The 26,778-nt window shown below is 39.5% G+C and overlaps 2 protein-coding genes across 3 annotated transcripts in view; one reads left to right on the forward strand and one right to left on the reverse strand.

The window, feature by feature from the left end:
• igflr1 (IGF-like family receptor 1) overlaps positions 1 to 26,778 on the reverse strand; it is an 86,806-nt gene that overhangs the window by 21,740 nt on the left and 38,288 nt on the right. The window contains exons 4-6 of one of the 2 annotated variants that reach the window (XM_042107533.1): positions 13,776 to 13,806; positions 9,150 to 9,224; positions 741 to 830 (exon numbers count right to left, since the gene is read on the reverse strand). In XM_042107533.1, coding sequence (XP_041963467.1) covers positions 741 to 830; positions 9,150 to 9,224; positions 13,776 to 13,806 — 196 coding nt within the window. The remainder of the gene's footprint in view (positions 1 to 740; positions 831 to 9,149; positions 9,225 to 13,775; positions 13,807 to 26,778) is intronic. The other variant, XM_042107534.1, reaches the window with a different exon arrangement.
• Positions 14,801 to 19,719, forward strand: LOC121720979. Its single transcript, XM_042107535.1, has 2 exons — positions 14,801 to 15,361; positions 19,225 to 19,719. Exons 1-2 carry the CDS (start codon positions 15,152 to 15,154, stop codon positions 19,708 to 19,710), a joined length of 696 nt encoding a protein of 231 aa, XP_041963469.1. The 5' UTR covers positions 14,801 to 15,151; the 3' UTR covers positions 19,711 to 19,719.

Here is a 26,778-nt window from a genome sequence, read left to right on the forward strand (position 1 = left end):
GTTGTATGTTTGATGTTGTAGCCTCCTCCTGAGATTAGCCTACCTGTTGCATGACTGTTTACAGTTACTGCTGCTGCTGCTGCTAGGTGTCCTGTCCTCACGGTCACTCTTGGTTAAAAATCCAAATTGGTCTAATTTCGGGAGTTTTGCCACCCTTTCCCCTTGCTCTTTACGCTCCTGCCGCTTCTTGCAGCCGCTCTTGTGTTTGAAGGGCATTTTGGTCGGAACGATGACTGAAATGTGCAGCCACCATCCATTCAAAAAATCACAACAAATCACTTAGCCTACCCAGAAATCCTTGCTGCATCTCAGTAGAAAGAAAGATACTCTGGCGAAATAGTATGACGACAAAGAAAGATGGTAATTTGATTTAGCCGTTTTTATTTGATAGTTTGATTCTTAATGATGTTCTTAAAAAAAAGGGCGGGGGTAGCGACGGGCCCCGGGAGGTCACGGGCCCTGGTGCGACTGCACTTGCTGCACCTACTATAGTTACGCCACTGTTGGTGCCGCCCCTCGAGTTGGGCCATTTTCATTGTAGCCGGACCCATAATCTTTCAGATTTGGGTCTGGATTTCCAGGCTAGCAGAATATTTTACATGTTACAGTTTTTTGTGTGTTTTTAAAAGTTTATTACTACTAACTTTCTCATTATTTCCAGGATTAACATAAAATGTGTCTCGGGCTGCCCCAGACTTTACAATAAAAGATGCCTGCAAATAAACTACAGCTTAACTTACCAATGATGTTATCAACACTTGCCAGGGTGCCAAGTTGAGTGTCTGTTGCTGTTGTGAAGCTACATTGGGACTTGCTGTGGTTTTTCATCTCTATTTATTAAAGAAAACATTATATCAGTTAGTACATATAATTGTACAATAAAGTGCTGATGGGCTCATTGTTAAATGTACTATACAAATAAATCAATTCAAACTGGCGCTCAAACTATTTTCCCTTAAGGATTTAGTTTTTTTCTTTAGATAATTAAACTGCATTCAACATTTGATGGTTGGAAAATGATGCCCCATCTTCAGTTCCACTTACCATAACATTTTAATTTCAGATCTCAGAAAACAGCCCAGTTACATTCATTCTACAACTAACTGACTTTTCCTCAACAAAGCCATTGTGGAGACCTGACCTCCAGCTTCTGAATGATCCTGTGTTCTGTGACTATCTGCGCTCAGAGATCAAAACATATTTTGATATTAACAATAAACCGAACACATCTCCTTTTGTACTATGGGAGACATTTAAAGCATACCCGCAGGGCCGGCGCTAGCCATTTGGGTGCACAAATGCTTGGTGGTTTTTTGTAATTGCAGTTTCACCAACAGATGTCGCCCTTGGCTAGCCTAGAAATCTAGACGCGCCCCTAGCGGCCGCAAATTACATTTGCTGCCAGGGCTAGTCTAGCAACTCTCCGTTGGCTTGTGAGCTCCAGAAATCGAAACTTAATCAGGCTAATGAAATCGTGTATAGAGTCGTTGAACTAGCCAACTAGCTCCGCTGGTGGGAAACGCATGGGACTCATAGCGCTGCCGCTGTTCTATTGCGTGCAGAGGGAAATTGAAAGACAACTGATTATCCCGCCCCTCGGACTGAGCACTGCGAACGGTGAGTGCCCAGACCCTACATTTTAATGTGGGTCTGGCTCGCCAGGCTAGCCCTTGGCCTATGAACCTCTTGAAAATGACCGCATAGATAGAACAACTAAACTTATCTAAAGCTGTCTAATTTGGCAAAATCATATCACGTTCAGTTGCAGGGTTTTTCCAAAGTTCACCTTACTAAGAGCCGTTTTCCACTCATCATTTCATTACGTTGTGAAAGTGTCAGCATAGTCTTAGTTTTTCACTACACAATTAGATCGTTTGATCATAATTGATAACAAACGGCAAAAAAACGTGCTGAAATGCAAAGCAAACTAGGCTAATAGGCTAACGTTACCTGACTATATCTCTGATGGCTAAAAGAAATAGCAAGCCCAGTTTAAGCATAATCAGAAATACGTGGTGAAGTCCCGCCCCTTCCGTTTGCCTCCATGGGACCTATCTTTCAAAAAAATTTGAACGGCTGTCTATGGCGAAAAAGAAATTATTTTCTGGTCCCGGTTGACTTGTGCCTTGAATTACCCATATGATGTTTGTCAATTTTAAAGACAATTTTTCATGTAAAGACGTTTGCAGTTTGTTTCGTAACTATTGAATTACAACATTGTAAAAGATCGTAATTCCAACGACTACAAACCCATCAGTCGCGCTAGTGACGTTAGCTCATTCACAGCCACACTAGATTGTACAAGCATACCAGCAACAGGTCTTAATTGGGCTTTCCTTGCCGAAGAAAATACCATGAGTCAGAGGATTAAACACATCAGGTAAGTTGTAATCGTCCATAGACTGTACATTACATACTGTTAAGTGACATAGCAGGCAGCAAGATGCAACCGTTAACTAGCATAACAGCTCTTATCTTTTCATTACGTTGGTGACATACATCGTTCGAGACGAGAGATGTAGTCCACTGAGTGGATTCGCACAAAACCAACTTTAACTTTTGAAGTCTATCGAACAACAGTACTTTTTTTGACGTGAAAAATTATATTTTAAATTCACACACATCATATGTGAAATTTGTGGCACAATTCAAACTGGACCAAAAAATAATTGTTATCTCTCCATTAACTCCCGTTCATAATTTTTTGAAAGATAGGTCCCATGGACCGGAAGTAGAAGGGGCGGGACTTCACCACTCTATTGCTAGCTAGCAACCTGAGGAAGGGTTGCTAGTCTTATGCACCGATTGCTAAATGCATTCAATAATCCATATCCACAACGTAAAATAAATAGCTAGCCAGCATCAATCATTTGCAAGGTAACACTTGAACATGAACATGGCTAGTAGGAGCTTACGTTACAAAGTTTATTGACGGTAGTATTGCTTGGCATAAGCATACAGTAGACATGCATACACGCAAGGGCTATAAAACTTTTTTTATTTTTTTATTTTTTTAAACATTGTTTTAACTGCAAGTGATGCGCAAGCATCATCCCGCTATCTCTTCTTTTTCCTTTTTTTCTGCCCCCTACTCTTAGTGCCTTTTCGAGGCCAGGTGTCTGCCAAATTTGGGATTAAGGCATAATCGAACAGACCACTGGGAGGTGGGGGAGGGGGGCACCAGAGGGAGACTGGAGAGAGGGCCGCACAGGAGATTCACCTTTTTCTCGACTAATTCTAGGTCTAGGCCTATATTACTTTTGTATTGCTTTTGCATATTAACATGCTTTAGACATATTTTATTTGTTATTTATACTAGTAGCCTATTGTGGTGATTTTTCACGACCCAGATTTTTTGGTTCCCCCCCAGGCACTTGGTGCCCTACGCGCAGTGCGTGTGCGGCGCGCTGGCACTGTATACCCAAGGGGATTTGTAATGTACGGAAGCGTATTAGGACATGAAGAGAAAATATTTTTTTTAATTTTCGAGAAAGAAGTCAACATTTTTGAGAAACAAAGTCAGAAATAATTTCTGAGATTAAAGTCAGAATTTCGGAGAAAAACAGTCAAAATTTCTGAGATAAAAGTCAAATTTTCTGAGATAAAAGTCAAAATTTGAGAATCAAAGTCAGAAATAATTTCTGAGATTAAAGTCAGAAGTTCTGAGAAGAAAAGTCAACATTTTTGACATAAAATTAAAAAAAAGCCAGAAGTTTTGACTTTAAAGTCAGAAATTCTGATTTTAATCTCAGAAATTATTTCTGACTTTGTTTCTTGAAAATGTTGAAAATTTTTATTCTCAAAACTTTTGATTTTTATCTCAAAATGTTCAAAATTATTTTCTCTTCATGTGGCCCTAATACGTTTCCGTAGTAATTAGGGCTGGGCGATATTGCTGAAATCTGTATCACGATATAAGTATTTCATATCAGGCGATATCGATAATTATTGATTTTTTTTTTTTTTAAATAAATCTATTTCAGATAAGGACCAGAAGGGGAAAAAAGTTCAATTTAAACACTTTTATTTTAAACTTAACCTTCCTCTGATTTGAATCACCTCAGTTATCAATCAAAGCAAACAGGGAAAAGAAATAGCAACACAATCATGAAAAACACTCAAATAAATAAATGTGCACATAAGTCTGAATGAGCAGCACTGGTTGAAGCCTGGAAATATTGTAAACAAAGTAGCTTAATTTGCTAGTTTATCATAGTCTACTGGTTAGACTGTTCAGTTTCCCCACGTGTGTTTAAGTTTCAAATGAATACTTTTTCTCCTTGGGACAGGCCCATTTGAGTCTTGGAAAATACTTTTCCATTTGCATTGGGATTGAGATGATTAGAATTTAGCAGTGCTAATGATGCTAACCGGATTTAATAGCAATTTAGCCAGTTGTCTTGCACGATTGTGAATGTTTGGATTACATGTGCCTGCTGAGGAGGGATGCGCCTGTTGAGAGGGAGAGAGAGAGAGAGAGTGCACGGGGCAAGGACTCATTGAGAGTCTGTGTTGAGGTAGGCCTACTTCTATCGTCTATACTGGTAGAGTTGCACATAGGCCTACTAGCTACAATGCCAGATATATTTAGCCTATTTATTTATGGACAACGTAAGGCGGGAGGTGTGTGTTGCTTTTAATTATCGAATGTTCTATCGAACGCATTTTTATTGATATCGATTACATTATTGTGATACATATCGCTATCGTTTTATCGCCCAGCCCTAGTAGTAATGGCATTTAATAGGGCAAAGAAATAATATTAATAATGATAAATAAGTTTTATAGTGGCTTTCTAGAAACTCTTTACAAGAAGAGGGTGGTAGTAAGTGTGTGTGTGTGCGCAGGAGCGCTGGGTGGGATGATGAGGGGATTAGAGGCTGAAGGCCTCAGTGATAAGATGTGTTTTTAGTTTTTTTTTGAACAGGCACAGAAGAGGGACAGCGGAGGCGGCGGTGACCCCTCAAATAAAAATAAAATCTGCCCGCTCTATTGTGACCACCATGCAGGCTATTACATAGATATATGGGTCATTCTATAATTCAGGGTACATTTCCAGTCTCCATGATAAAGATTTAGTTATTATCAAAAATCAAATATTATCAAATATCAATTATGCTAATAAAACACCCTTTCACCAATAACAATGCTTTATATTTATTTTAGACCCAATTTATCCACAAAATATTAACTAAATTACTTCTACACCCCGTATTATTGACTGTCTCCGACTACAGATTAATGCATTCAACTTGACTAAACATGATGTTATCAAGTCTTACGATCTATTTTTTGGAGATTAATTTACTAACTGTTATAACATATGTTCTGTATTATGCAACATTTAAGTTTAAAAATATATAATTTTGGTCTGTCTCAAAGTTCTTGTCAAAAACCGCTTAAAATCCACGCAGACTTTGAATATGAAGCATGACTCCTACACAGAGAGGTGTCAATTCCTCTGACAGGAAACTTTAGAAAGGCCGTGAGATATGGTATCTCACACCAACAGTAGATTAATTATTCGTCAACTCTGTTATTGTGTTATTGGAGTGAAACTCTCACTCAATTTTTAAAAAACAAAAATATGATTAAAAACCATGAGATTCTGGTTTTATACATATCATGCAGTAACTAGTTTGAGGTTAAGATGTGGAGCTAAGCCACAAAATGATGGGAAATGTCAACTCTGTTATCGTCAACTCTGTTAATTCTGTGTTAGATTAATGATAACAGAGTTGACAATGATGCGTCTATAGAGATTGAATGATGTATTTTGCGTGCTCCTGCCCTGTTGTACAAACAGTACATCTGTAGGCTACATATGTAGGCCCTATGCTATGGCCTTATAAACAGCGGATCTGTGTTCAAAAGAGTTCAAAGAATCCGCACATATTTATGGCTACTGTGGTAAACGTCAATCGAGGGTGCAGACGGATCAACATCGGAGTTTGGCATTTAGCCTAGCCTACTCAATGAAGTTATAGTAGGCTATGTTAATTGGTAGAAAGATTGATGGTTTGCTACATCTATACGACAGTAAACTTCAGCTAGCGACAGTTACAACTAGTTAAGCAAGGAGATGGTTAACGTTATGTTTGTAATAGGGCTGTCAGCCATAACATGTTAATCGCGATGCAGTAAGGACAAGCATACGAGTTAATTTTTTAGAACCCGATTTGACGCATAGTGCGTCAAAAACACCCTTTCTTCTTTGTTACATTGCTCCAGAACTGTTCATTGAAACCTTTATTGCGTGACAGAGCAGAAGTGGGGCTTTCCAACGAGACTACGCACTTGTCTGTACGATCAAGTATGAAAATAAAAAAAAATAAAAAAATCATGAAATTATATCAAATTGCATCATACTTACAGTCTATACTTCTCTGCGTTCACCTGCGCAACCATAGCCTGGCCTTGGCCTGTCTAGTTTCCAGGCTAGCGCAACCATTACTCTCGTTTGAATTACTCGCGAACCCGTGATCGCATAGATATGGCAAGCATACCAGATGAAAGCGGAGACACAGGGCTATCCATTGGTACCATGTATATCAATACCATGTATATCGATTCTTCTGGCTTATAAAAACAGACGAAGAGACTGCAAAATAATAACGTCATGTACACAAACCAACGCTGCACACCCATTACTCTCGTTTGAATTACTCGCGGACCCGTGATCGGATAGATATGCCACGCATGTCAGATGAAAGAGGAGACACAGAGCTATCATTTGATACCAAGTACATCCTTCTGTTATAAAACAGACGTAGTGAAAGCAAAATAATAACTTCATATAGCTGGACTTACCCCACATTTTTGTCTGTTTTTGTGGCAAAGGATGTTTATAATCCAACGCTATCGTGTGTTTCTCTATGGCAAAGCATGTTCATAATCCGGTTTTGAGATCCTAGCAAATTCCTGCATGGCATCCAATTCAAGGCTCACATTGCATCCCAATTTGTTCAACAAAGAAACCCCTTTTTTGCTTCTACTTTGTTCATGGCAATGTAAAAAGTTGTTGTAGAGAATCATTATGATTGCATACACCTAGGCACTCATAATGATATTTTGTGAGATACATGTCAAAATATAATCATTTTTATAATAGGGCAATTCCACAGAAAATGGACTTTTTGTCACATCCATAACGCCAGTGAAATTCCTTAACATTTGTATGATGGGAATGATAACATTCATTTTTTGTGCATTTTTTCTCATGTACATTCTTCAGCCAAAAATAGCAAATGCTCAAATTTCATGTAATCATTCACATCTTACCATACCATCATATTTTATTGGCGTTATGGATGTTACAAAAAATGTAATTTTCCATGGAATTGCCCAATACGCTTTTTGTATTTTTATTATTTAACATAATAACCTAATAACCTAGGGCCCCCTTGGATTTTTTGCTTGGGGCCCCCACAGACTCTAGAATCGCTTCTGGTCCAGGGCAGTCTCTTCCAGCTCCTCCCAGCTGACTCTGGTAGATCACGTGGACAGTCAGACGCAATCGATTATTTAATAAATAAATGTTAATTACGAATAGGGATATGAAAGGGTTCTACCTAATGCGACTATTTTTTCCATAGACTGTCAAAAAAAACAGGTTTCCCCCGCTGTATTATCCATAAACAATAAAGTAAGTTTAGATTATGTACCTACTTCCGGTTTGACGTCACTTCCTGGACTCGTCTGTCTCGCCCGGTCTCGTTTCTAAATTACTTAACTCCTACTGGGGATTTACATTACAGATTCCTTCAAATGCGCTGCTGCCTATCAAAATACCGATGTGCTTTTGAAGTTGCACTGCGCGCTGTTAAAGGGAATGACAGATGTCATTCTCATTGGTTTAATTGATGTTACGCTCAAAACACACCCGTGACTGATTAAGAAACATAGGAACGTCTTGTTGCACCATCTGCCCGACATTTGATTACGAAAACACTCCCGATGTGGACTAACCTGACTCTCGCCAGATGAATTTCGTTCCGCCTAGCTCCACTCATCCATCTGGGATCGATCCATTGGAGTGGTGCTTCAGAAGGCTGGGCCTTATTAAAAAATCCTTGCATATGATTGGATAAGCCACTTGTCCGTCATCTATTGACGTGCTACTTCAACCACTCACATCGAAGCCAACCCATGACGCTGAGAACAGTCTCACAGTCGCTTCTACGCTATGTCACATCTATGAAACTCCCACCCTGCGTCCTGATTTGCTCTACCATATAATCTGGTGCCGAAATCACTCTCAACGGAACCGATCCCAGATGGATGTGAGTAGAGCTAGGCGGAACGAAATTCATCTGGCGAGAGTCAGGTTAGATGTGGACTGGATATCCCACTAAATTTAAATAAGCTTGATAAGACCATGATAATAGGGCCCACAATGTCAAGGCAATGTAGGCATTGGTCTGCTGTCAGATTTAAGTCGTTGCTGAAGAGGTAGTTTACTAAAATTGTTTTGTACTTACAATTCCAAAATGAATACTAACTGAGTACTAGTGACAATGCATAAATGATAACTGTGTAATTCTATAGAATAGCCCAGTGTGCACATTAAATCCTTCCCCAAGATTAGAAATGAACCATCATACACAATTGTATCCTACCAAGGAAAACATTTTCACAATTTCCAGTTTTTGGGAGGATTCAAATACCATCTAAAAAAACTAGTTATGCAGTAAAATATTTTTATACAACAATCCATTTCATAGACATATCAAAGATATAAAAAACATGGTTGTGTTTTGTTCTACCTCGGGTGAAGGTACCTCAAAAGCTAAGGCCTTTTTGGGGCTTTGTTTCCTGTACTATTTTCTTAGAATTTTGCAATTCCCAGCATTCCTTGAAACTCCTGGTGAGCCTTTTCCTGTCCTAGGATACCTTGCCATTACTTAAATACTACAACCACAGCATGCAAACAAATTTAGCTTGAAGTGTCAGTCCCCAGGCCCAGGTGGCATAGTACCCTAGAGCCAAGATCTTTTCTTTAAATTATGTAGGTAGAAAATAGGAAATTCTATCAATAATTGTCCAGGCCATAATCTACTAATGTGGAACCTGTTCAGTGCACTCATGTCAAATATACAACCACATGTTCAGTGTGACAAACTACAATACCAATGTTATAATCTACTAACCTCTGTTTGTGATGATCCGCCGCCTTATAATGTAAAACAGAAACAAAGCGACCAGAATTATGGGGATGATGATCCCTGGAAAAGCAAATAATGTTTTCATGAAGAGAAACAACATAAATCCCTGATCGTCATCTCATTTATTTATAAGTCAGGATAACATGGGTGTCATGGATCTGAAACAAAGCAAACACGATTTGCTCAAAAGAACATGCTAACATTTTAGGAAATTAGGTTATTCACCATCTGCCCCAGAGTTAGATAAGATGACACACACCCCTCTCGTGTTCTGCCTGTAGTAACTCAGTCTGAAGCATCCAACTAGCCTATCTCCCAAAAGTGACCAAAGAACTTAAACATTGTTCTATTTACATGTTTACATGTCATGTAGTATAATTAAAATGTGTACAAATTTCAATGTAAAATGCAACACAGCAATTTTCTAAACATGTTTGGAACTACATTCTCATTCAGGCAAAGCACTACTACAGCTTTTCAGGTGCTGCGTACAAATCACTCTGCATAAGTATAGCAATGCTTTTCCTGAATGAGAACATAGTTCCAAGTTTGTATATGCTTAGAAAATTGCCTATTTGTAGCCTATATGTTGTAGCCTAAATGATCCTAACCTCCTTCTCAGCCAGCATCACTGCTGCTAAGACGGCTTTCTACAATGACAAAAACAACAGCGCTACAGACACTCGAAAACTTTTCTCAACCTTCAAATCGCTACTCAACCCTCAGCTGCCTCCTCCTCCATCCAGCTTTACTGCGGATACCCTTGCCTCATTTTTTACAAACAAAGTGCCGGCAATCAGCAGTCAATTCTCTACATGCCCACAAAACGACTCAGATACCGCACTCCTACAACCTGTAGGGGCTGCTGGAAAAATTTTTTCAGCATTCGCGCCTCTCTCCGAAAGTGCAGTACCTAGACTCCTGACATGTAGCCGTCCTACCACATGCTCATTGGACCCTATACCTATGAGCCTACTTCAGTCCATCAGCCCAACCATCGCACCAGCTATCACACATGTGATCAATGCCTCGCTAACCTCTGGCACATTTCCAACAGCGTTCAAAATGGCCCAGGTAACACCGTTAGTTAAGAAAACTAACCATAAGCCACCCATGTACAAGACACCTCTCAGATTTTGCTGAAAAGCGGCGAAAATATGCCTTATGTTACCAAACGAGGGAATCTGAAGTTTCAGGTCAATATCTCAAACGGTTTGTCTGTGGCGTCCATTTGAATTTCGGGTGCCACGGTCCTAATTGACACATTGGAATTTCACATTTCATCTTTTGCCATTTTTGGAAGCCCATAATGTCTGTTCTAATAGTGGTAGAAGGCTGGAAACTGGTGTGGTAGTTCATTGTAGCCTGTACTACACAATTCTGGAGGCAGAATCAACATTCCTTACTGTTTGGGTGAGAGGTGGGTCACCAAAAAAATGTTGATGGCATGTGTGATTTTTCCCTTTTTGGGTGGCCTCAGCACCACCATTAATGATCATATTTATTCTAAACAGGATTATTTGTTATATGTGGGAACCTTGCTCTTGCCAAAATGAATTTGAAGGGTATGGTACCACTGGTGGGGGTTTTATGGGGGTCTAAAAACCCTCTCCGGCAGAGGTGACTCTTGGAACCCCATATGACCATGTGGGCACTTGATGATCCTAATGGGGTTTATACCAGATAAAGATACATATTTGTTCTTTCTTTTAATGAAATATAGTATAGTATATATACTCTTTTGATCCCGTGAGGGAAATTTGGTCTCTGCATTTATCCCAATCTGTGAATTAGTGAAACACACCTCAGCACACAGTGAACACACAGTGAGGTGAAGCACACACTAATCCCGGAGCAGTGAGCTGCCTGCACAACAGCGGCGCTCGGGGAGCAGTGAGGGGTTAGGTGCCTTGCTCAAGGGCACTTCAGCCGTGCCTACTGGTCGGGGTTCGAACCGGCAACCCTCCGGTTACAAGACAGAAGCGCTAACCAGTAGGCCACGGCTGCCCCCAGAAATAACATTTTTGACAGTGAAGCTCCATAATATGAATTTTATTCTTCATAATGCACCATTTTAGACATTGTTTCCAGAAGTCTGGAATGTAGATCAGGGAGAATTTAGTGATGATAAAGCATGGAAATAGTGGAAATAACTGGAAGTGGAAGTATTATGCTCAGTGATGGAAAACAATTAAATACTGAGACTGTCACGGATTAACCCCTTATGAGATAGATAGATAGATAGATAGATACTTTATTGATCCCCGAGGAGAAATTCAGGATTATCCCCCATTATCCCCCAAACTCTTACACTATGTAACATTCTTGTTATTTAGTTCTTTAAAAGTTTGATGGCGGGTCTCTTTCATGGGGATAAGGGGTTAATCCGTGACAGTCTCAGTATTTAATTGTTTGCCATCACTGAGCATTTCCACTATTTTCATGCTTTATCATCACTAAATTCTCCCTGATCTACATTGCAGACTTCTGGAAACAATGTCCAAAATGGTGCATTATGAAGAATAAAATTTACATTATGGAGCTTCATAGTCAAAAGAAAGAAGAAATATGGAGCTTCATAGTCAAAAGAAAGAACAAATATGTATCTTTATCTGGTATAAATCCCATTAGGATCATCAAGTGCCCACTTGGTCATTTGGGGGTCCAAATATGGGGTTCCAAAAGAGTCACATCTGCCGGAGAGGGTTTTTGGACCCCCATAAAACCCCCACTAGTGGTACCATACCCTTCAAATTCATTTTGGCAAGAGCAAGGTTCCCACATATAACAAATAATCCTGTTTAGAATAAAAATGATCATTAATTGTGGTGCTAAGGCCACCCAAAAAGTGAAAAATCACACTTTGAAATGTGAAATTCCAATGTGTCAATTAGGGCCGTGGCACCCGAAATTCAAATGGACGCCACGGGCAAACCGTTTGAGATATTGACCTGAAACTTCAGATTCCCTCGTTTGGTAACATAAGGCATATTTTCACCGCTTTTCAGCAAAATCTGAGAGGTACCATGTACATGATACCCCGATATTGGCTGTTTTCACATGGAATGACCCTTCTCTCAACCCTGCTCAAGTCGAGAACTACCGCCCTGTCTCACTCCTGGCTTTCCTATCCAAAGGCATTGAACGAGCAGTCTCCAAACAGGTCTCTGACTTCCTTTCACAGAACAACCTTCTGGATCCAAATCAGTCTGGGTTTAAAAGCGGCCACTCTACCGAAACGGCTCTGCTGTCTGTAACAGAAGCCTTAAAAGAAGCCAGGGCGACCACTCAGTCATCAGTACTCATTCTGCTTGACTTATCGGCTGCCTTTGACACAGTTAATCACCGCATCCTTCTCTCTATACTCTCTAACATGGGAATCTCCGGTTCTGCTCTCTCCTGGTTTGAATCCTACCTCACAGGACGCTCGTTTAACGTATCATGGCTTGGACAGCTATCTGCACCTCACCATCTCACCACAGGGGTCCCCCAGGGCTCAGTGCTGGGCCCCCTTCTCTTTGCTATCTACACCACCTCCTTGGAACAGATTATACGTTTGCATGGCTTCTCATACCACTGCTATGCAGACGACACACAGCTCTATCTGTCCTTTCCACCTGATGACCCCTTGGTTTCAGCACGGATCGCCTCTCAGACATAGCTACATGGATGAAGGCACAGCACCTCCAGCTGAACCTCTCAAAAACTGAACTGCTGGTCCTCCCAGCTACCATACACCACGACAACAACATCAACATCAAATTTGACTCCCTGTCTGTTTCACCTACCAGGACTGCAAAAAATCTAGGAGTTGTTCTCAACAACCAACTAACCTTCTCAGATCATGTTGCCTCAGTCGCCCGGTCGTGTCATTTCGCACTCATCATCTCACGACTTGACTACTGCAACGCCCTCCTGACAGGTCTCCCAGCCTGCACAGTGAAACCCCTTCAGATGATCCAGAACGCGGCGGCGCGCCTTGTCTACAACCAACCCAAAAGGGCGCATGTTACCCCGCTGCTCATCCAGCTACACTGGCTACAAATGGCGGCCCGCATCAAATTCAAGGCTCTAACGCTTGACTACAAAGTAGTCTCTGGTTCTGCTCCCACCTACTTTAATGCCCTCTTACAGACATACACTACCTCCAGACCGTTGAGCTCCTCAGACGAACGACGTCTAGCTCTACCACCGGTACGCTCAGGCCAATCCAAACTTTTCTCATCTGTTGTTCCTCATTGGTGGAACACACTGCCAGTTCCTACAAGGGCAGGGACATCCCTCTCCATTTTCAAAAAACTCCTGAAGACCCAGCTCTTTAGAGAACATCTCCTCTTATAGCACTACTTACAACAAGTCTTGCTGATCCTAGCACTTACCACCTGTCTTGAACTGTCACTCAACTGTTTAAAAACTGCACTCACTGATGCACTTATTCTTACTGTACTCTACTGTTTTTAAATTGTCCTAAAATTGTTGAGAGAATTGCTTTAAAACTTAAACTGTTTACCATGTTGTTAGTTGTTGGTTAAAAATGCGTCAGCCAATGTATATTGTAGTAATGTAGTAATGTATATGTAGTAATGTATATTTGTTAAATTGCACCCTTACATTTGCCGAAGTCGCGGGTCATCACCTGCATCTAAAAAATAATAAAGCACACAGTAGCTTTTTGAAGTCATGCAACTTAATATAGAAATATGAGCTCAATTTTATGTTGAATGTCAGTTTAGTTTCAAGTTAGTTTCATTTTCACAAACCTTAAAAGGCCTATGTGTAGAATTTGAGTTGTCTTGAACGCATTGCATTATATTGCAATCACTCAATCAAATGACCATCAGTAGTGGGTAAAATTTCAGTGAGATATTAGATACCTACAGATGAACCTATGCACCCATTTCCAGCAAAAAATAATATATATATATATACAGCGGGGAAAATAAGTATTCAACGCGTCAACATTTTTTTCAGTAAGTATACTTCCAATGAGGCTATTTGCATGAAATTTTCGGATATTAGTATTAACTTAGGTAATCCACACATACATAAAAATCCAAACATTAATGTCTAAAAGTAGAGTTATGAGTAAAAAAGTGGAATGGCACAGGGAAAAAGTATTGAACAAGCCTGCTGAAATTTCTTAAATACTTTTTGGAAAAGCCTTTATTCGTAAAGATAGCTTCAAGGCATTTCTTGTATGACGAAACTAATCAGTCACAGTATTCTGGTGTGATTTTGGCCCATTCTTTTAAACAGATAGTCGTTTAATATTGAAGATTCCAGGGGTCCCTTTTGTTAATCCTGATATATAGTTAACTTCCAAAACTGTTCAATTGGATTGAAGTCAGGGCCTTGATTTCCTTAACCTGACTCTCGCCAGATGAATTTCATGCCGCCAAGCTACCCTCATCCATCTGGGATCGATCCATTGGAGTGGTGCTTCAGAAGGCTGGGCCTTATTAAAAAAATCCTTGCATAAGATTGGATAAGCCACGTGTCCGTCATCTATTGACGTGCTACTTCAACCACTCACATCGAAGCCAACCCGTGACGCTGAGAACAGTCTCACAGTCACTTCTACGCTACGTCGCATCTATGAAACTCCCGCCCTGCGTCCTGATTGGCTCTACCCAGAGGTGGGCAGTAACGAAGTACATTTACTTAAGTACTGTACTTAAGTACAGATTTTGAGTATTTGTACTTCACTTGAGTTAATTTTTTTTTAAATACTTTCACTTTCACTTCACTACATCTGAATGACAAAAATCGTACTTTTAACTTCACTACATTTCTGTTAAGGCTCTCGTTACTTTTAACTTTCAATAAACTAGGTCTAGCCTATATCGAAACTCTGTCCCCCCCTCCCCTCTCTTCTAAAATGTGATGGTTTGTTCACAGGTGACAGCCTATCACTAATCAGGGTTGCGTCACATCTGTGCGCTAGGCTATAAAACCAAGTTCAACGTCTAACCGTTCTCTATTCCTAAATGGACAGCAAGATGGAGGTAGATGGAGACAGAGATGAAGGTGGATGCCCTGTCGAGTACTCGCACCCATGGCCGTATCTCGACAAAATGTTTAAGTTTACTGAACGGATGAACGATTCCTATCGTTTTAAATGCATGCTTTGTTTGCCGAAAGTAAACCACATCACTGCATACAAAAATTCGCCGTCCAACCTGCGGAAGCATATTCTGGTATGTAGTCGAACTGTTTTAACGTTTTTAACCCTTTCGTGCCCGTGCCGAACATTCCATTTTTGGTGCTGGAGGACCTCCTTACACAAAAAACCTTATTTCTTGAGTATAATACATACCATAAATGGGATATACATACCATTGTAATCAGAAGGGTCAGTTCTATCAAATGATGTAAAATACATATTGTAATGTTGATATAGTAATGAACAGTCTTTGAAAATCCTCTCCAAATGTATACCGAAATTCGTTAAAATTGAATTTCATTCGCATAAAAATGAATTTTCCTCATATTTCTATACGAGATAGAGAAAAATATAGAGTGTATGACATGTTCAGCAAGTTGTGGGCTATTTAACAAAAAAGACTGAATTGGAATATCATTAACCTTTCAAAAGTTATGATAAATTAAGTGATAAGTGTAAAAAAATGCAGGAAACGGGATTTAGAATGTTGACAGAATTCACATTCTCTTTCTCACCAAAAACATAAAAGTATGCATAAAAAATAATAATGAAGTCAGACACAATGGTTTAGATTTATTTGGTCCATAAGAATAAACCATTTATTTGTATATAAGCAAATGCTACAGTCAACAATAATGATATATAAAAGAAAAACATGTACCTTACCAGTAATACAGGAAGTAAGTATACTGTATATTTATTGAAGATCAATTCTGAATAGAGACATAGAATACATTTGATTCAACAGATACAACTTCCTTATATAAATTAGTGTAATATGAAAATGATATACATCTATAAAATGTATTATTTATGAAAAGCTAGGAATACAATCAACTTCAACATCACTCAAAAATCAGCGTGTCTAAACATTTGAAAGTGGATTACATAGAACAAGCCTGTTGAGAATAAACACATACACACATATACACACAAACTCACACACACACACACACACACAGAGGAGGATAGGGAAAGGTGGGGTGGGGAACCTGAAGGTTAAGCACAGAAGACCTATGACTCATAACGAAACGCATCCCCTTCTGTAGAATGCCAAATCTGACAGCAATTTTGTTTACCAAAAAAGCAGTCACCTACCGCTAAACTCCAGGCCATACAAGCTACTTTAGTGTTATTATGTATTGTTTTTATAACAAAGCCAACAATTTTTCTTTGGCTCCTGCTGTACAGGAATATGTACTTGATGAAAAGACGACAGAGTAGTAGTTGGAGCAGCTGAAGGCGAGGCTGAAATTTTGACGGAAATGCCTGCCAGCTGTTGTGATAGATTTTCGCCAAAGTCTTTCTGGCTGTAGCTACCAAACCTAGGTTCAACACCAGATTCTGCATTGCCAAACTTGAAATAATAAGAAACTACTGAAACAGCAATGTCAATGGAGAAAAAGTGTACACAATATGTATTTCTCATTTGGTCAACGCTCCCTGATCCCTTCAGAGACTTGGTTCCCCAGTAGCAATGGATATTAGGGAGGGAAGTGAAGTCCCATGTCAATGATCAATCCCAGAAAACTGTGAAACTCTTCTGGGGTCTCTTCGTCCCATGCCCCTGCACTGTGTGTTTGCATACGACGGCCTACTAAGCACAACCTCCCACCCGTTCCGGTTGGTAAAACCACATATGCCTGGGACAACAACATAAAAATCAACATAACAAGTCTATTTCACAGTGTTTTAGTGGCAGTCTACACCACCCTACGCACGCCACCTAAATCTATACCTTCTTCCTCCATCCTCACATGGTCTTCAACATTGTGAGCGCAAGCTCATCAACAGTCAGCTACCTCTTCAGGCCTGCAAGGAGGTCTGTGTAGGTCTTGTCATCATCCATCTGAAACAACAGTAAAATCATACAAGTGTAATACATTTATTAATTTAAAAAATAAAATCACAAAACTACAGATGTGTGCGTGTGTGCACATACATACACAAGAAGAGGTAGCCTAAACTATTGAAGCATTTTGAGTAACTCAAAAATATTTAGAAGTATGAAAAGTCATTTTATTACACATGGGTTTAGCTACCCTAAATCTGATTGCCTGGCTGGCATTAAGATAAAGACAGATTACATTTCACTTAGTAACTAACTGCTTAAATGCAATAATGACATTTCTGACATAATATGTGATTTCACATCATATAAAATTACATATTGAGAAGAGTAGAATATCAAGTCATGCCATCTTAGAAAATGTTGAGACAAGCACGTCTGATGTTTGTCATTTAGAAGTTAGCAAGGTAAAACAGTTCACTACAAACTGCCTAGCGAGGTAACAACCCGAGGAGAGGCAATACGTTAATTAGCACTACATTTCTGACAGAATCCGTGATTTCACATCTTGTTTTCTACAATTACATATTGAGAGGAGTAAAAATATCGCTCAACTTATTTCATGTAACAGAAAGCAACTTAGAAACGCGGCGCGCATTGATTTATTCAGCTTTGGTATGCTATATTGACTTGCCAATATAATGCTTACCTAACAAGCAAATTGGTACTAGAAAACAAACTTACTTACAGGTTATATACTAACAGGTTTTTAAATGAAATCGTCAAATGAAAATAACTGATATCAAAAGCAAACGAGAATACTGCAAGCAGTTCAGAGTAATGCAGCTAGCTAAAGTTACATGACGATGCACTTAGCCCCCGCTATGCCATAATGTTGACGCTGATGAGAAAGCATATTACTGTCAAATAACATGATTTTATGACTACAAATTAAGATTAACCATAACTAAAAACGATGTAAAATATATATTACCTCAGTTTATCCAGCTGTGTGGTTTCCAGTCGAGGTAAACTCCAACGAAGAGCAGGTGGCATCTGGCGGTCCATGTTAAAATGCACGACTGAAGTGAAAAGTTTTTTTCACGACTCATCTTCAAGTATCCAAAACATTTCGCGCCATAAACCCCTTAACCAATCATATCAAATTGAAGCTTATGTTGTCAGCATTACGGGGAAGATTTCAGAAATAAAATCAGTCATTGGACAGCTGAGATATTAGATGATTGGTCATCGTTAAAATTTTAACGAAATTAGAACGGTCGGGCTTGTAAGGGTTAAGTGAACGTTTGCAATAGTCAGATGAGCCTTTGCAGCATGGCTAGTGAAATCACTTGTTAACTACTCCGCGAGGCTTGTCTATGAAGTTTAAACGATTAAGTAAACGTAAAGCTATGCCAACATTAATAGGGTAACTGAAGTCTCTATTTTAGCATGGCTAAAACATTCTTAATATCAGATTTCTAGGTTTTAAGAGTTGCATGTTTGGTGTTGCGCCAACTTGACGGACAGTCATTTCGTTAGCCATATAGGTTAGACTACCGAGATAACACACGGCAGAGTTATGTTTGTGTTCGCTAATGTCGACATTGTACTTGAATGTGAAACTGCATGAGTCAGGTAGCATGACTGAATAGTGATAGGACGAGGAGGGAAAATCGTAAATTCATCATTTGTTCTTGTATGGTAGCAGCACTTGCTTTAACGGCTAGGCTACCTAAGAAGAGATGCTATACACAAATCCAGCGCGAACTTCACGGGCGCTGCCATCTTGCCTGCCGCCATTACTGCGTGCCTGCGGAGTGTGACGATGTGACACTTGCCTGTGCTTTTCAATGAAAGCATCTAGTCAGAGAATGTCTAATAGGAGATCCTGCTCATGAAGGAACATGTCAGGTGAAAGGGAACATTGGGTAGATGATGTCAGACAGTGGCCAAAACTTACCGATAAAGGTAATTTATTGACAACATAAGAAAAAAAAATAATAAAATGTGTCAGTGTATAATTGAATATAGGTTCTGTCTTAATTGGATTTGATGGGTTGGATACTTTTTAATTAGGCTAACTGAAATTCTACACTCTTTTCCAGAGGAAACATAATTGTCAGCTGGCAAAGTACTGTGAGCTAACCTCGGTGGCCTCCAAGAGGAAAACCGACCCAGGAACGACCTCAAACACCAAGCAACTGAAGCTGCGGGAAACGAGGCAAGTGTCTCAAAAAACGGTAGACAACTCGATACTCCGCTTCATTGTGCAAGGTCTCCAAGCCTTCTCCCTCGTAGAACAACAGTCATTCCAGACCCTAGTCCAGGATTTGCAGTCAAACTCTGTTGTAATGTCTCAAGCTACGGTTTGCCGCAGAATTGAGACAGCCATGACTACCATGAAGGCAAAAGTTAAGGAAGAAATGAGCAAGACTGCTTACATTGCCACAACAACTGACTGTTGGACTGCAAGGAGGAGGAGTTTTATTGGTGTGACTGCACACTGGTTAGATTCCTCCAGTTTTGAAAGACATTCTGTGGCTCTTGTGTGTAGATGGATCACACATTTGATGTCTTGGCAAGTGCATTGAATGACATACACACAGAGTATGAAATCCGTCAGAAAATAGTGAGAACCACAACTGACAATGGTTAAAATTTTCTCAAAGCTTTTCGTGAGTTTTGACTGGATGAAAACCACAATGACCTTGCTGAGGAGACAACCGAGGAAGGAGCCGATGAAGATAGCTCTGATGAAGAGACAGAGGTTGAGTTTGTTGATGTTGATGCCATTATGGCTGAAGATGATTGCCTCCAGTACCAACTGCCAAAGCATCATCGGTGTGCCTGTCACTTACTCAATTTGGTTTCCACAGTGGATGTTGAGAAGGCAAACAGTTCAGAGGCCTACAAGAAACTTTCAAGGTCAGCCTTCTCTAAGTCCCAGGCTCTCTGGAACAAGACTTCAAGGTCGACTCCTGCTGCAGAGTCAGTTGAGAAGCACTGCAAGTTACAACTGGTACAGCCAAATAAAACAAGATGGAACTCTTTATATTTGGCTGTTGAGCGCATTGTGAGAATCCTCAAAGATCAAGGAGAAGGACCCATGAGGGCTGTCTGTGCTGAACTCAAAGTCCCTATGTAAGTAACAAGTGTTTGTCTTCTAAGAGTTTCATTACCTATAGAAATGCTTGCCACATTACCTGTTAAACATTATTTATAAGTAACAGAAAAAGTGTTTAAATTCTTAAAAAAAAAAAAAAGTCTAATTCAAGTATAATCTGAGGGTTTTTTTTGTGTGTATGTTTTAGGTACAGTCCCGCTGATATGGCCTTTTTGAGTGAATACTCGACCACCATGAGCCCAGTTGCTAAGGCGATCAACATATTGCAAGGAGAAAAGGACGTTCAGATGGGATGGCTACTCCCCACAATCACCACCCTCATCACCAAGCTTGAGAAAATGAAACCATCACTGAGGTTCTGCAAGCCACTAGTCGATGCCCTCCTGGGTGGTTTGAGGAAACGTTTTGACCCTATGATGTCTGATCCTGAGCTCATTGCAGCAGCCGTTCTCAATCCGAAGTTTAAAACCTCCTGGACTAGTGATGAGGACATCCTCAAGCTTGGTAAGGAAGATCTTCTAAATGTCCTAATTTTGCCTACTCTTTAATATTGAAACTGTATGTCTCGATGTAATGATGAAATTTATGGTAAATCTTTTTTTTTTATTTAGGCCTCGGTTACATCAAGGAGCATCTTCCTGACCATGATGAAGGTCTTTATCCTGCTGACTCCTCAAACACTTCTGATGAAGAGGATTTTTTCTCTAATATCAGGCACACGCACACACAGGAGACGGTCAAACAGTTGGATGCATACCTAACATGTGCAGCTGAAGGTGTGACCATGTTAACAGCTTATGCTGCTGTATGTAGCCTATCTCTCAAATTAAACACCGCCCTGCCTGCCTCTGCAGCGTGCGAGAGGCTTTTTAGTGCAGCTGGATTAATCTTCAGGCCAAAGCGGGCAGCAATCAGCTCCCGCAACTTTGAGAACCAGCTTCTGCTTAAGTTGAATAAGGACTTTTACAACTTCAACTGATTTGATGTGTCTATACTGTAAACACGACATGATGGAGAGTGAATTTGTGAACCCTTGTAGTCTGCTTTGTTCATTTAAAATGGTTGGCTGTCTACTGTGAACACGAAGTGATGGAGTGAATTTGTGCACCCATGTAGTCTTGTTTTGTTTACTTGAAATGGTTGACAGTCTATACTGTAGACACAAAGTGATGGGGAGTGAATTTGTGCACCCATGTAGACTTGATCATTTTACTTAAAATGGTTGGTTGTCTACACAAAGTGATGGAGTGAATTTGTGGACCCATGTAGTCTTGTTTTGTTTACAGTATAGACAGGCAACCATTTTAAGTGATGGGGAGTGAATTTGTGCACCCATGTAGTCTAGTTTTGTTTACTTAAAATGGTTGGCTGTCTATACTGTAAACACAAAGTGGAAAGAGAATTTGTGCACCCATGTAGTCTTGTTTTGTTTACTTGAAATGGTTGGCTGTCCATACACAGTGATGGGGAGTGAATTTGTGGACCCATATAGTTTTGTTTACAGTATAGACAGGCAACCATTTTAAGTGATGGGAAGTGAATTTGTGCACCCATGTAGACTTGTTTAGTTTACTTAAAATGGTTGGCTGTCTATACTGTAAACAAAGTGGAAAGGGAATTTGTGCACCCATGTAGTGTCTTTTGTTTCCTTGAAATGGTTGGTTAGATTTAAGCATGAAGTTAACCATGAGCCACTGTTGGACCTGTGATGTAAAGTTGCTTGAATGTTGCTTTCATGTCAAGCCAGTTTGATAGAAAATAAACATTTTCTTTCTGTCAGTTGGGTTTCTTCATTCTGTAACATTCTATAATCCCTTATTCTGCAGCTTATACAAGCTAGTCGGGGGCATGCATTTAAGTGTTAAACCTTACACATGTAATTTCAAATTGTACTTTAATACTAGTATTTTTAAGTATTTTTAAAATCAAGTACTTCAGTACTTTCACTTAAGTACAATTTTGAATATGCAACTTTTACTTGTATCGGAGTAACATTTGACCAGTAGTATCTGTACTTTGACTTAAGTACTGAAATTGAGTACTTCACCCACCTCTGGCTCTACCATACAATCTCGTGCTGAAATCACTCTCAATGGAACCGATCCCAGATGGATGTGAGTGAAGCTAGGCGGAACGAAATTCATCTGGCGAGAGTCAGGTTATGATTTCCTTTCTCTGAAACCAATTGAGAGTTTCCTTTGCTGAATGGTTTGGATCATTGTCCTGCTGGAAGGTCTAGCCATGTCTCATCCTCATCATCCTGGTGGATGTAAAGATTCTCCCAGAACAAAATGACTCCATTCATCATTCCTTCAACTGTATGAAGTCTTCTAGTACCATGAGATGAAAAACAGCCCACACCATGATGCCACCACCTCCAAACCTCACTGTTGGTAGGGTATTTTTAGGGTGATGCACAGTGCCATTTCCCCTCCAAATATGGTGTGTAGTATGACATCCGAAAAGTTAAATTTTGCTCTCGAATACATTCTCTTAGTATTTCATAGGATTGTCCAAATGTTGTGTAGCAAACTTTCAAGGAGCTTTGACATGTTTTTCTTCAGCAATAGAGTCATGCGGGATGAGCGTGCATAGAGGCCATGGCAGTGGAGTGCATTACCTATGATTTTCTCTGTAACAATTGTACCTGCTGCCTCCAAGTCTTTCTGGAGATTTCTCCGAGTGGTCCTCGGTTCTTGGGCTACTCTTCTGACTATCCTTCTGACTTCCTCGTCAGACATCTTGCAAGGAGATCCTGTGCATGGCCAGTTGATGATGCAGTGATGTTCCTTCCACTTGCAGATAATGGCTCCAATTCTGCTTGCTGGATGATTCTGAAGTTTTGAAGTGCATCTGTAACCAGTTCCATTGATATGTTTTGCAAGAATAAGGTTGCAAAGGCCTTGGGAGAGCTCTTTGCTTTTACCCATCATGAAATGTTTCTTGTGTGACACCTTGGTAACTTTTTATAGCCCACCAGTATGTACTAACCCAGCTTATATCAATTTGCACAGATAGGAGGGATAATTTCTCTAACTACTTATAGATTCCAGTTTGTTCCTTACCTTTGTGTACTGCTTATTCTTAGCGTGTTCAATACTTTTTCTATGTGCCATTCTACTTTTTTACTCATAACTCTACTTTTAGATATTAATGTTTGGATTTTTCTATATGTGTGGATTACCTAAGTTAATACTAATGTGAAAATTTCATGCGAATAGCCTCACTGGAAGTATACTTACTGAAAGAAATGTTGATGTATGTCTATATATATAGATATGAAATACGTATTTTGCCCATAATTTTATATCTCATTATTTAAAAGGCATATCTCAAGAATTAAATGAGATCTCGCTGAATTACAATGCCCTCGAGAATAATTGGCACCTCTGCTAAAGTTGACTAAAAAAAGCTTGATTTTGTGTTCAGTAAATCATTTTCTTTTTTTTTATCTGGAGATTTGTTTTGGTTCATTGACCTGATGAATGATCCAATCCAATCATGGCCCACTTTTAGTGTCTTGGCAGAGATTGACAAATTTCCTTTGAAAATGTTAAGGTTTTTCTTGGGGTTCACCTTAAATAAGGTTCCTAAGGCCTTTGGGAATAAAAACTTTTATGTACACTTAACCCACTTAAAGTGTTTCTTGCCATAGAGTACAATTTTAATTTAATCTGAGAATAGACCACACCTCCAGACAAAGTCATTGTACCATTCAGTAACTCCTGCCATTTACATTTGTACTTAAATGACTAGAGCGGCTTTTACCTGGCATGGCATGCTCTCTAAATAATCTATTAGCAGCAGGGCTTTGAACCAGAATTTTTTTCCCAATTGGTTCGTTCCGAACTGAAACAGTATTTTACCGTTTCCTGTTTACGGTTCAACCCTAAAATAATGTTCCCAAACTGGTTATTAATGTTCCATGTCAGCTGCAGTAGGCTGATCATTAGGACTTGAAAATTATATTGTCAGTCTACATAATTTTCCTTAAAGGAATTATCCGGTGTAAAATGCACTTTAGATCAATTTACGGATGATTGGGAGTACATGCGTTGAGTTGACATCAAAATCATGTCATTCGGATGTGTTTTGAGAGTTCGATTTTACCGTTTTTAGTCAAAACTCGTTAGCCTGGAAGTGACCAGGGCAAGTCAATTTGCCGCTACAAAATGCTATTTTTATACCTCTTCTAAAGTTCCAAACAACATTACACTTACGTGGTAGTGAGTAGAGGGTCCCTAAAGCCAAACCGAAGTATCCCGAGGTCTTTGTGGTCGGATAGAGAGTCCAGAATGAATTTCATCAAGCCAGTACCTTTCCGGAAATGTTGCTGCTGCTGCAGCTGGCGTCTTTAGGGGAAAGTCCGTAGGAGTCGATTGCCGAGTGTGGAGTAACACGCTCTGGAAATTCACAATTATCCGTAAATTGATCTAAAGTGCATTTTACTCCGGATAATTCCTTTAAGTCTCTATCCTGTCATCAAATATTAAAAAAGCATTATAGGCTACATTATGTAAGCAGCATAACTGTAACTCGGACATGCCTACATTTTTTTCAGTATTACCGTATTTTCCGGACTATAAGTCGCTCCTGAGTATAACTCGCATCAGTCAAAAAATGTGTCATGAACAGGAAAAAAACATATATAAGTCGCACCGGACTATAAGTCGCATTTATTTAGAAATGTGTTTCACAAAATCCAAAACCAAAAACAGAGACTATGTAACTGGACACATCAAGGCCAAAAAGATTAATGTTAATGAAGATGGAGGAGTGAAGGCAGCCAAGAGGAGGGCCAGAAGGTAATTGTAAAGCAATTTAGGCTACAAAAGATTCACTGAAATGTGGTACATCAAAATTTAGCTAAAATGTGGAGAACAAAATGCAATACAATGTGATGTAGAGTCACAAGTCAGCAGCAGATTAAATGCTCACGAGAGAGAGAAAAAGATGCAGTTTTAAAGCAACACCAAAGAACTTTCCCTTTGTCGCACGCATGCTATTTGTTTATCCAGCACCGGCTTTGCAAATAACGATGTCCATAGACAAGGTAGAATATGTTGCACGATTTATGAAAGTACGATGTATTGCGACATCAGATGCAAGTCAAATTTGTAGTTTCTTATGTCTCATTCCGAACTACAGATCCGCTACCAGATCTGGCAAACTTACACACTGTAAAAAATGAATTCTAACCAAGTGTTATTGATCTTATATTAAGATTAAAACATCTATTTGGTATTGTTTTTAGTATGAAAAGACTTGCCTAGCGCCCTCTCAAAAGATCATTTTGACTTAATTTTAACTTATTTTAAGGAGTCTTATCAAGACAAATTTGCTCAATGCACTGGCAGACAAATTTGCTTGTTTTTAGGACAAATTTGCTTGTTTTCAAGATGAGATGTCTTAAAATAAGTCTTTTTTTTTTTTTAATTAAGTCAAATGATTTCACAAGAAAGCGCTAGGTAAGTCTCTTCATACTGAAAACAATACCAACTAGTTTTTGATATATAATCTTGATATAAGATTAATAACACTTGGTTAGATTTAGTTAGATAAGCAGTTTTTGCAGTGCATAGTGCGGTTATAGCCGATAGAGGGCTGTGAAGCGAATGCAGAAGTGCCGTTCACCCTGTTACAAGTTGATGAACCACTGAAATGATTTTGGAAACATTATTTTAAGGTACAAAAAACTCTTTGGTGTTGCTTTAAAATGATATGACAGAAGCTGATGCAAGCCAGGCGATAAGAGTAGGCCTAGTGCCCAACTGTAATTGTAAAGCAATTTACAAAAGATTCACTGAGCAAAAATGCTGATGTGGTAGATGACAATTTAGCTAAAAATGTGGAGAATGCAATGCAATCAAGCATTATGGGCGATGTGGAGAGACAAGCTGGCAGCATATTAAATGCTCATGAGAGAGAAAAAGATGCGGTTTTAAAATGACGTGCAGACTGAAGCTGCAGCAAGCAGGTGATATTTAGAAATTTATTTCACAAAATCCAAGACCAGGAACAGACAGACTATGTAACTAGACACATAGAGGCCAAAAATATTGAGAATTCTACTGGGAATGTTAATGAAGACGAAGTGAAGAGTGGCAAGCTGAGGCAAGCCCGAAGGCTGCCAACGAGGGCCCGACGCTAATTGTAAAGCAATTTACAAAAAAATCACTGCACAAAAATGCTGATGTGGTACATGAAAATGTAGCTAAAAATGTGAAGAATGCAATGCAATCAAGCACAGTGTTTCCCACAGGATTGGATTGGATTTGTGGTGGTAGCTGACTTGGACAATGGGTGTGGGGGGAGAGGTTAAGATTGTCTTGGTAGTGTATAGGTATAATTTAGTGCCCTATACGTTCGTGAGGGAACCCTTGCCATTGTAACAGTTAAAAGGCTGCTGATGTGTGGATGTAATTCATAACGTTTTCTACGTACTTAGTTAAAATAAAGGTTCGTACTTCTCCTTGGGACAAGCACTTTTAAGTCTTGGAAAACACTTTTTCTATTTACATCGGGATTTTCATTC

This window comes from Alosa sapidissima, chromosome 10, assembly GCF_018492685.1.
Source record: "Alosa sapidissima isolate fAloSap1 chromosome 10, fAloSap1.pri, whole genome shotgun sequence".
NCBI classification, from domain to species: Eukaryota; Metazoa; Chordata; class Actinopteri; order Clupeiformes; family Clupeidae; genus Alosa; species Alosa sapidissima.